This window comes from Gymnoscopelus braueri, assembly GCF_963280865.1.
Source record: "Gymnoscopelus braueri genome assembly, chromosome: 17".
NCBI lineage: Eukaryota > Metazoa > Chordata > Actinopteri > Myctophiformes > Myctophidae > Gymnoscopelus > Gymnoscopelus braueri.
In genome coordinates this window covers 39,791,108-39,805,974 of record NC_137617.1, presented here as the reverse complement: position 1 = coordinate 39,805,974, position 14,867 = coordinate 39,791,108, and the positions used below count along the sequence as shown (strand labels likewise).

Sequence of the window (14,867 nt, the reverse complement as noted above, 5' to 3'; positions counted from 1 at the left end):
TAAACACTACGATATGTGGAATTGAAAATGTCATGGTATATTTGCCAGACCCAGGGGGTCGGGCCTACATGAGGCTTTGTCGGTCCCCTTTTGCTATCGTTTTCGTCCATATATGGACAAAAACGTTTTCTTACATGTCCCTCTTTTTGATTGGCCAAGCTTAGCGTGACGTAGTTTAGAAACCATTCAGATTTCCGGCCATTCAGATTTCAACCACTAGGGGTCTGGCAGTACCAGGTCCCCTGGTTCCCTTGTTTTCTTTACAACTTTGAAAAATGTGTTTTCATTGTGATACTTAATGTTAGTTTCACTGATCCAAGCGGGAACACAAACGTCCCCTGAAAATGCACACGGCCGCGAAGAGTTTCAAAGTGGGCCCTGATCCAGAATCACTACTACAGTATACTAAGTACAAAACTGCTTGACTTCACAAGAACAATGCTGATTAAACGTCAGAGATTTGCTTCAAATAAATAGTCTTGCACGCATAGTAGTATTGACTACGAAGCCATTTTCACGCTCGTGGCGAGTTTCACGTAGACATTTCCTGGTCGTTTGTTTCATGTGTAATGCACACACCAGAAGAAACATGGGCTGTGATTGGTCTACTTTTGAGGTGGATATACATGCATATACACGTATATAAACCCTGTTTCTAGACAGCTTGGCCATCAGCCACACACCATTAAAAAAACTAAGAAATCTATAACAACAGCTTTCATTATGCAAGCACCATAGTACCTCTGCTGCACCATGTGATTTCTCAGAAACACTAACCTTGGCAATCCTCGATCTGCTCCTCTACAAATAATCCACCAGTGCGTTTAAACATTCATTAAGGCATTAAGTCAGTAAGGCAGCAGTGAATTACCACCTCCCAGGCACTGCTAATACGCCCTACACCGGGGGTTCTTCAACGCTATTCAGGTCAAGGACCCCCTAGATGAGAGAGAGATGAAGCAGGGACCCCCCACTACATATTGTATAACATTGTGTTGCAGATTACACTTATTTTTTAACTTGGTCTGCTGTTTTTTCCCTCTATCTACACCTATACCTCTTTGCTGCGAGGCGTTGTGGGCTTGTAGATCTGCTATTTTTGCTATTTTTGTAGATCTGCTATTTTTGCTATTTTTGGCTAAAGTTCTCCTCAGAAAAGGGATGCTAGGGTTGTTAATGTAAAAACAAAAATCCTATCACACAAAGATTTGGGGGCCCCTCTGTAGTAACTCTGAGGACCCCCTATAGGGGTCCCGGACCCCCTGTTGAAGACCCCTGCCCTACACTGAAACTACTGCAAACTTATACAGTACGCCTATAATAAAAGCAGGCTATTCAGACACTGTGGAGCCGTTTGCAGAATCGCTGCCAAATTCCCTCCGAGTGCAACTGCCAACAGGTTTGACAAAAAAATATGTTACAAGGTTACAACGCATGTCTTGACATCCACAAACCGGGGAGTAGAAATAGAACTCTCAGAACGTTCAAAAAGCTACTCGACCAGCACTGACTCCTTTTTTTTTAATAAATATCCTTTCTGTTTCGACCCTCTTCACATTAGTTACACTTACAACTATATGTTTTTGAGAATATCTGCATTCTCCACACACACCCGGCCACAGAAGCTACTGGTGGTGAGTGGTAGTACAGTATCTTACTGTATATCAGGGTAAGGAACATGCTGTACTGTCAAATGTTCCACAAAAATGTTCCATATTGCTTTAACCCATGCAATCCGGGAACGCAACTGTGTCATTTTAGATTTTAGCTACAGTATAACCATTATTTTATACTTTGGCTATTCAAAGATAGTAGATATACAAGCTCATAGCGCGGCACCGAGTGTTGCACTATGAACCGGTAGATCTGCTATGTTTTGAAAAATCGTGGAAAATAGTGTGCAAATCTTTGAATATATTTTAATGCGAATATTTTTAACACAAATCTTTGCTTCTGGGGGTCCCTGGAACAAAATATTTTGATATGGGGGTCCGCGGCCAAATACATATCATTTTGGGGGTCCTTGACATGAAAAAGTTTGAGAACCACTGATATAGCAACATAGGTTTTAAAAAATAAATAAATATATATATTCAAAAATGTGCACACATTTTCAAGATTTAAAAAAAATAGCAGATCTACAAGCTCATAGCGCGGCGAGCTTGTAGATCTGCCATTTTTTAATAGCCCAAAGAAATCTAAATTGGTTAAATGGGTTAAGGGGCGTGTTCAGCAGGCACAGTTTAACCTTCGCCCAAAAAAAACATGTTTTTTTAATTCACTGAAGATCTCCCTCCCTGACAAGCAGACATCGGTGAAACTGCACAGCTGGTCCTTTGGAAGATACTAGATACTACAGCATAACGTCATACTATGAAAGAGGCTTGTCTGCATAATTTGAGGAACTACACAATCTGTCAGCACCCCGTGAAACCACAGTTTCATGGCACACTCTCCTGACTGTTTTTGTGACGTCACCGTCCTGTCCTCTGTGTTCTTTGTTTTTATCCTGCCTGAAACCAGAGATACAGGAAGGCGGAAAAGGAAGCCTGTCCGGATATTTCTTTCAAAAAACAGAACGTCATGAAGTCCTCGGTGAACAGACCTACATACTCTGACCCGCAGCGATACTTAACCTGTGGGTTGGGGGGCCTACTGGTTGCAAGTGGGTCCCCAAAATAATGAATGATAATGTAACATTATAGGGGGGAGTCATGGTATGTTTTCTTTAAAACCCTGACAAATCAGTTTTCATTGCGACGCCGATAAAGAGGAAGGAACTCATGTTAGTTCCAATTGATCTAAACCGCAACACAATCGATTAATTAATCATTAAAATAAACACACTCTGAAAAATGCATGCAAGATTTTCAAGTGCGGGCCCTGATCCTGAAAAGGTTGAGAACCACTGCTCTGACTCTATAATAAAGTGGAGCCCATTTTAAGAAGCTACTAGTAGTGCCAGCTCTGCCACGGGGGAGAAAAATGGTCGTGGGAGCCCTTGTTCCTCCCAATAACACCCACTGCTGCACACCAGCGACCCCCTGTAGCCTGTAGACCTGTACAACTGCTAATGTACAGTACAGCCCCCCTGTAGACCCCCTGTAGACCTGTAGACCTGTACCACCACCACTGCTAATGTAAAGTACAGCCCCCAGCCCTTATACAGCTGGTGCTGCTAATGGTGACATCGGAGCCCTCAGCCCACAAACAAGTGTGTGCATGTGTGCGTGTGCATGTGTGCGTGTGTGTAAAATTGTGTTTCTCTCCTTCCTGCCAGAGTTGTGTTAGCATCTCATTATCCACTCAACTGGGTGCACTATCTCTTAATGCTTGTAGTATCTGTGCGCCCATCTATGTATGTTTCTATGTGTGTGTGTGTGTGTGTGTGTGTGTGTGAGCGTGCACGTCTCCCACTGTACCCCCATCATGCTCCCAGTAGAGCGGCAGACAGGATCAGACTGCGTCCGGATCACATTCTCTCGCCATCAGCACTTCGCTGGCTGCCGTGCAGCGCAGAGCGGATCGTATGTTTCACATGTGACTTCCTCCACTCACGGACACCTCGCCACTGAGTGCCCTGCCTCGAAACCCAAGGAGGGCCACTCGTCGGATTCAGTCACCGACGCCACGGGGGGAAAGCCCGACAAACACGCACACACACACACACACACACACACACACACACACACACACATCTGTACACACACACGTGCGCGTCTCACACCCTAGTTTTGACAGCAGCACATGTGACATTGCCACAAAGGGCCCAGATGGAGCTGTTAGCCGAGGTCATGGAATTAAGCAGAAATTAAATCTCACAACTGCAAATGTAAGGATGATGTTTAGGTATTATCATTCTAATCCTGTGTTGCTGCTGTTCTATACGTCGTACAGCCAAACAGTTGAAGATATCACCAGATTGAGGATTTAACCGTTGCTGATATGACATTTCTGAGACCGTTCGTGTTCATGGAAGATGCTTCTGAACATGTATTCCGTTGCTACAGTTTGACCACTTCGTCAAATAACTAATAACCGAAAATAGCTCACAAACACAATCTACAAGCTCACAAAACGTCACAGCGGCGCTTGTAGATCTGCTATTTCCGGTGTCCATGACATGCTTTCTGGCTTCTAACATGTGCTACTTATATGTGCTCCAAAATGACCGAAATCAGTCGTGACGACCGAGTACTTAAATCCAACGCGCAGTGGAAAGGGAAGGATGGATCATCGGTGGCTGGGAAGGGGAGGGGAAGGGGAGGGGAGGGGGTGGAGTAGGGGCGGATACTCACAGTATGGAGCTTCCAAGTGAGCCCCTAGTCTCCATGGTAACTTAGACCGCTGTCCACTAAAGGTGTAATAGCATGTACCATATGTGTGTGTGTGTGTGTGTGTGTGTGTGTGTGTGTGTGTGAGCGGAAGGCGGGTGAGGGTTGGGTGAGTGAGTGAGTGAGTGAGCGAGTGGGGGAGGGAGGGAGGGAGGGAGGTACTTGGGCTCATAGCAAGGCCACTCCACTGTTCTGGCAGATGCATGCATCATCGGACTCGGCGTCATTGAAAAATCAATAGCCAAGGCAAAGCTGAGAGAGAGGCTTGGGTGACGTGGAGGTGGTGGAGGAGGAGGAGGAGAGAGGGGGGGGGGGGGCGGGGGGACAGAAGCCAACGATTAAACAAACTGAGATTTCGTCAGCAAACGAACTGGAGCTGAATCAGTGTACACAGCCGACCAAGTAGGCGGGGAGAGGGGGGGTGGTGTAGTATTTTCGGTCGTGGCCATATAACAAGGCAGCTGAGGTCATTAGGCAGCACTTTAGTGCATCTTCTAATGACCATCATTATGGTGGCCTGTACTGTATTTTTGGTGCTTGTATTGACCAAAGGCACGTCTTGGCAGTATCCAAGGGCCATGATTTTTTTTTATCCAATTCAGATGCGATGCAAAACCAGCTCATTTTGCTCAATTGAAAACATTTCTAACACCCCCCCCCACCTCTTTTTATTACCCATTATGGAGTGATATCTCTGTTGTGTATCACAGTTTCTTCTACATAGGGACACTGAGTTACAACCCCCCCCAATACATTCACTCACACACACAAACACACTCCACGCGAAAAAACAGGCAGGCGATAGACGAATGTGCGCCATAATTCAATTCAGCACCCCATGCGTATGGACAGCTCCTTCCGAAGGCCATTTAGAATCAATGCAGATCCATTAACACGGGTGAAACCCGCTACATGAACAACCACTGGATTCCACGGCCGCTTAGCCCGGGTTCTAATGAAACCTTCTTAAAGCTGCTGTTTTGTCTACAACACACACCATAACACAGCCATAGCGAAGGCTTACACCGCTAACCCAGCGGAGGCTTTTCACTGAGACTCAGGTATTTGTCTCAAATCTCCAGACTCTTCGGTACTACGTTTGAAATACAGCTCCAAACAACAGTTCACACACTATCTTCTACAGCTCCTACCCTGATAAACTAACTGGGCTCCATGGGAGAAGGGTTTAGTGTGGAGCCCCTGTGGATACGCACTGAGTTTTTGAGGTATCGTGCAGCAATAGGAATCAATATTATATATTCAGTATGCATGCCTGGCACTGTTTGTGAGAGGTGCCTGTCAGACCGGTGATTGAGGAATAAGTGTCTAGACTGACAAATTTAGGGATATTATGTGCTCAGCAAACTAACTCCGATTTTGGGGTGAATATGCAGGTGTGTGTGTGTGTGTGTGTGTGTGTGTGTGTGTGTGTGTGTGTGTGTGTGTGTGTGTGTGTGTGTGTGTGTGTGTGTGTGTGTGTGTGTGTGTGTGTGTGTGTGTGTGTGTGTGCGTGTGTGCGTGTGTTTGGTGTCAAGGATGAGGCGGTGTGTTGATGAGTTTTCAGCTTGGGTATTCTGGGGGGTAGCCTTACCTTCGCTGCAGACGTCGCCCTGGAACCCGGTGTCGGAGCAGTCGCAGACGGCCAGGTCGTTGACCACGCTGCACACGCCGCCGTTCTGGCACCGGTGGTCCGGCCCGCAGCCCGCCGCCACCGTCACGCCCTCCGAGCCCTCCAGCGCCACCAGCGAGCCGTTGACGCTCACGGCCGTGACCCAGCCGCGGAACGGCGGCTGCTCGCGCACGGCCGGCGAGGTGAGGCGGAGCGGCGAGGAGCGCAGCTCCGGCGTCACGCCGCCCATGAGCGTGTGGCTGAACACCGTCATGTCTCTCCGCTTGCTCTTCACCTCCGCCCAGCCCTCCACCCGCCCGTCCACCTCCAGCGAGGTGTTCCGCCAGTCCCGCTTGACGCGCACGGCGTGCCAGCGGCCGTCGCTCACCGCCGACGCCGACTGCAGCTCGGCCGGCTCGGCGCAGAAGATGGAGAAGCGCAGGCGGAGGCGCCCGTGGAGCAGCAGCAGCTCCAGGAAGTCGCAGAAGCCCTCGTCGTCCAGGTAGAGCAGCAGGCCCTCCTGGCTGTGAGTCCGCAGGCTGAAGCTCAGCACGCTCTCGCAGCACGCGTTCCACACGGGGAAGCGGCCCCACTGGCCCGACACGCCCCCGAACTCCAGCACCTCGCCCTGGGCCTGGCCCCCCACGCTGCACAGGCACAGCCCCAGGAAGAGCAAGGGGGCCGACGCCCACACGCACACCGCCATCACACTCATACACGCGCCCTCCCCCCCCACCGCTACGCCTCCCCCAAAACACGCGCGCACACGCACACACACACACACACTCACTCACACGGGAGGAGATCGGGGGCTAGAGCTGGGGTGTAGACTCTAGCCTACAGCTCATGGTGGCTCTACTGCCGGGGCGCGGGCCCTCTCCCACCCCCCCAAAAAAAGCACGTTAAAAGCGTTTTCCAGGAAGCCTCGGAGGATGCACCCCGCTGTGTTTCCCCCGATGGGGTCCTCCTCCTCGTTGGAGATCTCTTTCACAGGGGTGGGGGTAGGGTGGGGGGGTCAGGGGTCGGGGGCAGGGGGGGGGGACGGGGACAGGGGCTTCGTTGGTCTTCTTAAGGCTCTTGGGACATCTTCCGATCGGGGTGGGTGGGTGGTGTGTGGGGAGGGGGACTTGGCGAGCGCTCTCTCTCTCTCTCCTTCACTGCGATGTTCTATTCTAATTGTGGATCTCCATTCAGTCTTCTTTCACCCTCCTGAGCAACGGGTGTCGGATTTCAGGTGTGTGTGTGTGTGTGTGTGTGTCTGTGTGTGTGTGGGTCTGTGTGTTAGAGACGTGACGAATGGGATATGAGCTCCATTTTTTTTGCCCTAGATAGGGCCTTAACCCATGCAGACGACTCCCCGCGGAGGAGCGTGCGTGTGTGTGTATGTGTGTGTGTGTGTGTGTGGCTCACACGCCAGTAATGGAGAGAAATGACGCCGTCATAGCGGAGAGTTCCTTTCACCCCCGCCTCCCTGTTTTAATGGGACAAGTATGTGTGTGTGTGTGTGTGTGTGTGGGGGGGATGATGTATGCGTGTCCGTGTGTGTCACTGAGCGTGTGTGCCTCTCACTGCCGCGTCATCACTCTCTCCAGCGACCTAGAGGGAGAACAGAGACAGCACAATCAACCAGGGTCAGTCACACATGTATGGGCATGCATGGCACACACACACACACACACACACACACACACACACACACACACACACACACACACACACACACACACACACACACACACACACACACACACGACATGTATGTGCACACATACAGTACATACTGTAGAGTAAGCTATAATCGTACAGACTATAGGCTACAATGCATGTTAGCTCTCTCTCTCTCCTTTTCTCTCTCACACACACACGTTTGATAGTCGCTACAGGCCCATATATCACGACTCTCTTTTCTCACACGAGACAGTAAACACCCAAGTAGAGCCATAGTCTCTCCGTACTAGACTCCACTGTGACGAATATGACCACACACACACACACACACACACACACACACACACACACACACACACACACACACACACACACACACAGCCCCCCCATCGGCCGAGCATCATCCTGCCGCAGGAGCTTTCAGAAAGCTGTGCATGTAGCCTGTATACCTACCTTCACTATACCGCTGGACCGGGTTTCATTATAGGCTATCATCACCCCCACCATGCAAGACCACCACCACAGCAGCAAGAAGACTTCAAATGTACATAAACTTCTTCTAACACTGTGAATGTGTCTCGCAGTGTGAGTCATTCATTCTTGAATTTTCTCGAAGCCCCTTGAACCCCCAGTAGGTATCCCTATATTCTAAGGGGGGGGGGGGGGGTAGCAGCTCGGCAAAAGATAGCAGATCTACAAGCTCACATGCCTTGTGTGTGCTTGTAGATGTGGCTGTTTTTGGGGGTGAAGAGATCTGGTTTAGACGGAAACCCAGCAACTCAGGTCCGTTTGACTACAAGAATGGAGCGGTTATATATAAGGGTTCGGTGGCACAGCACAAAGGAGCTGAGGAGAGGGATATTAGAACTCTATGGGAGAGAGAGAGGGAGAGGGATATTAGAACTCTATGGGAGAGAGAGAGAGGGAGAGGCGATGCGGTGACTGCATGACTCAAATGCGCCTCGCTCGCTTATCGAATTAACGGTTTCTTCAGCTCTGCCACCAACCACCACCAACCAACCAGCCACCACCATGGGTAAAACAGAACAGAGCCCCTCACTCACTCACTCACCCACGGCCGTGCACGAACCGATGAACACACACGAACGCGCGTGCGCGCGACACACTCCGTCACACGCACGCGCATGCATGCACAGAGAAGAAAAATAGGTACTTATGTGCTTCGAGACAAAAAGACACGCGCGCCTCCCATGCATTCAAAGTGTTCCCGAATCATGTTATCGATAGATGCGGTGGAATGAATGCGGTTTAAATATCGATTGTCGATTTGCGGCCCATTCTTTTCTCTCTCTCTCTCTCTCTCTCTCTCTCTCTCTCTCTCTCTGTAAAGAGACTGGCGGGAGCGCGCCGCGCATCCGCGCGCTGTATTCCGGGCTCCTTCAATTTGTCTCATCACCTGCTCGCCTTATAGCCGAGCTGAACCCTCGTATCTCCACATTTAAACTTTTCATGTTTTTATTCGTAAATGAATGCCCCAACTTCATCATACGAGTGTCACTCAAAAGTAAGTGGAAAATAGCCGATCTACAAGCTCACACAGCATGCTTTGTGAGCTTGTAGATCGGCTATTTTCACTATCCTTAAGATATTTTTCAAATAACTATACAAAAGGAATGGTTTCGGGACATACAAGGTTTTCCACCCGACCCGCCAAGATCGAACCACGACAGGGCTTGTTTCACCGTTAAACCTCATTAATAGGCCTAATTGCTTTCTACCGTCGGCTTAACAACAAAGCGTCTATTAATGTTCATCATCATCACACACACACACACACAACCTGTAGGCTTTTATATGACAACCTCCATCACCATCAACAACACATCATCACACCATCACAGAGCCTACATCCTCTCCTCCTCCAAACAGCGGGTTCCCTCACGCAGGAGGCAGGCAGACGGTTGAATATATAAATAAATAAAATAATAAAAACCCTTCTTTACCTCGCATCACGCATCGTGTCGCGGCGCGTGGTTCCGCAAAAACTCGTCGATGATTTCCTCCTCTTCATTTGACACAGAAAGAACGGAGAAACGTTGAGTGTGGTGGCGAGAGGACCGTTATAACGGTACATGTTAGAGAGAACGGCACCAAACACACTGTAGGAATTATCACTGCCTCGCCTCCTGGCGACAAGGTGCTGCTCGCATCACAGCTACGGTTGATTGCTCTCTCTCTCTCTCTCTCTTTCCCTCTCTCTCCGGATCTCTCTCTTTCCCTCTCTCTCTCCTTTTTTTGGAAAAGGTGCAGCAGTCTGTCTGATGCTCTCTCTCTCTCTCTCTCTCTCTCTCTCTCTCTCTCTCTCTCTCTCTCTCTCTCTCTCTCTCTCTCTCTCTCTCTCTCTCTCTCTCTCTCTCTCTCTCTCTCTCTCTCTCTCTCTCTCTCTCTCTCTCTCTCTCTCTCTCTCTCTCTCTCTCTCTCTCTCTCTCTCTCTCTCTCTTTTTCTCTCTCTCTCTCTCTCCCTCTCTCTCTCTCTCGGCAGAGGGAGCGTCAGAGCAGATGGGCGGGGCCGGGCTGTGTGCTGCAGCAGCAGCAGCAGCACCTTGGACAGAGCTTCCAGCAGCAGCAGTACAGGCCCTACCGGAGGCTGAGAGAAAACCTACTGTACCCCAACACAACCTACAGTACACACTACCCCGGGATGGGAGGGGAGGGGAGGGGAACATCCCAGTGAATTAGGCCTACACTGTTCCTGAATGAGAACAGCTTATAGCTTGAAGTATCGCTTCAAACATGAAATGGTATTTTCATATACAGTAAGTATAGGAGAAAGAAGAACTTGCTTGAAGTAAAGGAAAATATACTACAAGCTTTTTACCGTTGCCCTGCATGACAGTAGTCTCTCTCTCTCTCTCTCACACACACACACACACACACACACACACACACACACACAGTCTCCCAGAGTCTCCTGAAGACACAGACACGTGCCTAGAGGACCACACACACACACACACACACACACTGTTCATGAGACATCCGACTGTCTCCCCGAGCAGGACACACACATACACCACAGTCTCCCAGTCTCCTGAACACAGACACGTGCGTAGAAGCCCACACACACACACACACACACACACACACACACACACACACACACACACACACACACACACACACACACACACACACACACACACACACACACACACACACACACACACACACACACACACACACACACACACACACACACACACACACACACACACACACACACACCATGAGATACCCCACTGTCTTCTGAGAGAGACACACATACACGCACACACGCACACACACGACACACAGCAGCAGCGCAGTGAAGCACGCTCGCGTCGTTGATGCCTGTCCCAGAGAGGGACTCTCCATCTGTGTCATATACCCGGCTCTGAGGTGCTCTCCCTGGGCACGCTGGGCCAGCTGCTGCCTCTGCCACTCTGCCTGCGTTACTCACTCTCTCTCTGTCCGTCTCTGGCCAGCCGGCACATCTGTGCCGTATCTGTCCTCTCGGCTGGAGAGGAGCGGAGCGGAACAGGCTAATTGGCCGCTGAAGGGCTGCGGCCTCCTCGTGAAATCCAGCAAGCCCACTGAACCCGAGAGAGAGAGAAAGAGAGAGAGAGGAGACAAACATGAACAGGTAGAGGATGAATGGATGGAGAGGCCTTCATCACACAGGAGCACTCACCCTTTTACTGATGTGCAACGGACTCTATTGACTGTGTTACAGTGAAAGGCACATCTTTCCACATACAGAATACTGTGTGGGATTGACTATATTACAGTGAAATGCACAATCTTTCCATGTACCTAATTGATGAACTATGATTGATGTAATGAGTGCGAAGTCGGAATTAGTGTAAATATGGTAAATATAGTCGAGTGCAGAGAGAACAATGAACTGCCTTGAACCTTGGTCCTTGGTCCTTGGATACCAGGTAAACAATGAACCCGTCTAAACAACATGAAAAACACAAATCTGAATAACAAAAACACGAGAACAAGTGACCAAGATACAGAGTATCTGCATAGTATCAAACAAAGGGCCCTTTAAAGGATTACAAGTCCTACTGTTCTACACAGAATACGAAACCTGGGGCTCCCTCATGAGATCACATCGAACACTCTTCCCAAGACAGAATCCTCGCTTGGCCAGGGCCCAGACAGTACTACTTGTCAACCAGGTATGCCTACCTGACACCAGGGTCTAAATATCTCAAAGGAAGAGTAGGGACTATAGGGAGACCACCTCCAACCACTGCAGATGTACTAGTTATATTCTATTAACATCATACAGATTGGTTAAAATAGCGTTTTATTGCAATTTACAATCTATAGGCATTTAGCAGACACTCTTAATCCAGAGAGATTTACAGTGAGCAAGGTAAACGCAAGGTAATACATCAATATAAATAGTAATCTAGCAGGTAAACCAAGAACCTATCATCAGTCTAAACAGTATAATATTAAAAACATATATAATCTGTACATCTAAACTATATACACACTAGGACGCCAGGTCTAATCATTAAAAATAAGTTCCAGATTGCAGCTTTAACTCCCAGAGTGTACTAATGGAACCAAATGGACCTGTAAGGATCCATTTGGTTCCATTTGTACATTGTGGGAGTCAACACTATGGATTTTACTGTGTCATAACGGTGACAGTCAAAATCCTTGGCATTGACTCAATTGTACTCAATTCATTCATCAAGACATACAATACATACAGCCCAATACATACAATACATACAATACATATCGCTAAAAGCTCCAGTGAAAGCAAAGGGTATATTTTCAGAGAAAGGAGTGGGGGGTGGGGGGTGGGGGGGGGGGGAGCAGAGGATGCTACTACCAAGGTGTTCCTATGGTGTTCTGCTAAGTCCAATTGTATTTTGAGGTCAGACATTCTTTTAGATTAGTGTGGAGTTTGGGTATAGGGAGTCCAGATCTTTCCTTTTAGCTTTTCATCCTTTATAGCATTGGTTCTCAAAGTGGGGTCCGGGGACCCCCAGGGATCCTTGGAGGGATACCAGGGGGTCCACAGCAAAATGTGTTAATAAAAGCGTCACAATAATTTGTAGGCTTGCTATTTTTGAAAAACTGTGTGCAAATATTTTTATATTTTTTTAAAGGCGAAACTTTTTAACACAAATCTTTGCTTCTAGGGGTCCCTGGCACAATATATTTTCAGGTGGAGGGTCTGCCGCCACATACCTATCAATGTGGGGGTCCTTGGCACGAAAAGGTTTGAGAACCACTGCTTTATAGCATAACCTTTGACTGTACCTGTACTGTTAATAATCATGTTAATAAAGTATTCATTCTGTCTGTCAGTGAGTCAGTCAATCAATCAATCTTTAGAGGCTTTTGCTACGGCATTCAACATTTTGGTGGCAACAAAGTAGAATGCTTCCCCCCCCCCCATGTTTGAGCCAAATTCCGGGGGAACGAGGTCAAGAAGAGCTCCCTCTGAAACTGTACGTTGGGGCAGTACAGTACAGTATTAGGCATCATCACTACATCACAATCATTGATGGTCGCGCCGGTACGCAAAGAGACGTTGCAGTTCACTGTGAAAGCAGCATTGACGGTAAGCTGTATGGATATACTGTAGGCACGGAGCTGGAACATGAAGGCTGAAATTGATTTGCGCCGCAGATAATGAAGCGCAAAGGCTTGACCGTGGGGACACTAGGCCAGGGAAGGAAGGCAGGCATGAGACAAAGAGCGAACGAGAGGGAAGAGAGAGACGGAACGCTTGTGTGTGTGTGTGTATTTGTGTGTGTACATGCGCTGTGCATGCATGTTTGTTTGAGTGTACTGTATGTGTTTGTGTGTGTGTGTGTGCGTGCGTGTGTGTGTGCGTGTGTAAGAGAGAGAGAGAGGGAGGGGAGTGGTGGTGAAGACAGAAAAGGGGTAGTACTGGAAAAGAAGGAGGGGGTTACTATGGCAACTATCTCAACATCATCACGAAGGTTTCCCATTGGATTGACCGCCCCCCACCCCCTCCTCACCCTCCCCCCTCACCTCTCTCCCATCCCCAGGCGAGGCTGACCTTTTGGTCCACATGGCATTATCAAATAATAAGGCTCCTGCATCTCTACCTCATGCACTGAAAAGAAAAAGAAAAAACACATGTCTCATACGTCCGTCAAATTGAGGACTCGGAGTACATGTGCACGTATAACCAGGTTTCTTTCCCATGGTGCACTGTGTTTGTTGGTCATTCCAAAGTGCCGCCTGGAAACAAAAGGGTGACCGTGCTTTTTGCAATTAGAGCTCCGACACTTCGGAAATGCCCTAGCTGAGGAGATAAGGCTTGGCTGAGTCTGTGCCCCGTTTTAAATCCCTTCTGAAAAGTCACCTTTATAAAGTTGCTTTCAACCCCCCAGCCCTCTCAATTTTAACATTATGTCTTATTTCTTTGCTATTTCTTTGTTATTGTAATGCATTGTTTAAAAAAAAAATCTTCTTCTGTCAAGCACTTCTTCTGTGACACTGTTCCTAACAGGTGGTATACAAATAAAGTTTATTATTATTTACCATTCCTTTATTAGATTTTTCTTGCTTTATTGGGACAGGACAGTGGACGGAGTCAGGAAAACAAGGCAAAAGAGGAGGTACAATATATCAACCACTTAAACCCTCTATTCTTGAATAGAAGGTTGCAACTATACTTGGACTGCTTTTACGTCTAGACCAAATCTATTTGCCGAACATAGCCGATCTTCAAGCTCACAACAAGTCTATTTGGGTATAGGGTCCCAAATAGATTTATTTTTGGGGAAGACATTTAGTGTAGAGGGGGGGAAAGCTGTATAGATGTCCCCCACTTCTAAAAGTAGCACTACACCCCTGTATCTATATGAATATTATGAAGATTGTCTCATATACTGTATAAGTACCATGGAGGAAAAGGGATAAAACAATTCAGACAGAAAGCTTGAGTTTAGTTTAAGAGGGCAGTATATAACCACACAGAGGATGGGGGCGCACACTTAACCCTGAACACAAGCACCTCAATACTTGCGTTCAGTCACAGTAATAGGGCAGCAATTAACCAATTAAGCCTAGTGTACCTATTCTGGGCGGCGAACACTGGGTGAAAATAGCCGATCTACAAGCAACCCATTGCAACGCATTTGTGATGCTTGTAGATCGTGCTACGCAATTTGTAGATCGTCAATTTTCTGTGAAGAGAAGATTTTGTGTAGAGGGGAAAAAAAGCACAGGGCCTAATATAATGCCCT

The 14,867-nt window shown here is 48.1% G+C and overlaps 1 protein-coding gene across 1 annotated transcript in view; it reads right to left on the bottom strand.

Annotated features, from left to right (window-relative positions):
- nrxn1a (neurexin 1a) overlaps positions 1 to 6,658 on the bottom strand; it is a gene marked incomplete at its 5' end in the record, with an annotated part of 118,744 nt that extends 112,086 nt beyond the window's left edge. Inside the window, one exon of the mRNA XM_080454429.1 lies at positions 5,926 to 6,658. Coding sequence (XP_080310555.1) covers positions 5,926 to 6,658 — 733 coding nt within the window. The remainder of the gene's footprint in view (positions 1 to 5,925) is intronic.
- Between the last annotated feature and the right edge of the window lie 8,209 nt (positions 6,659 to 14,867).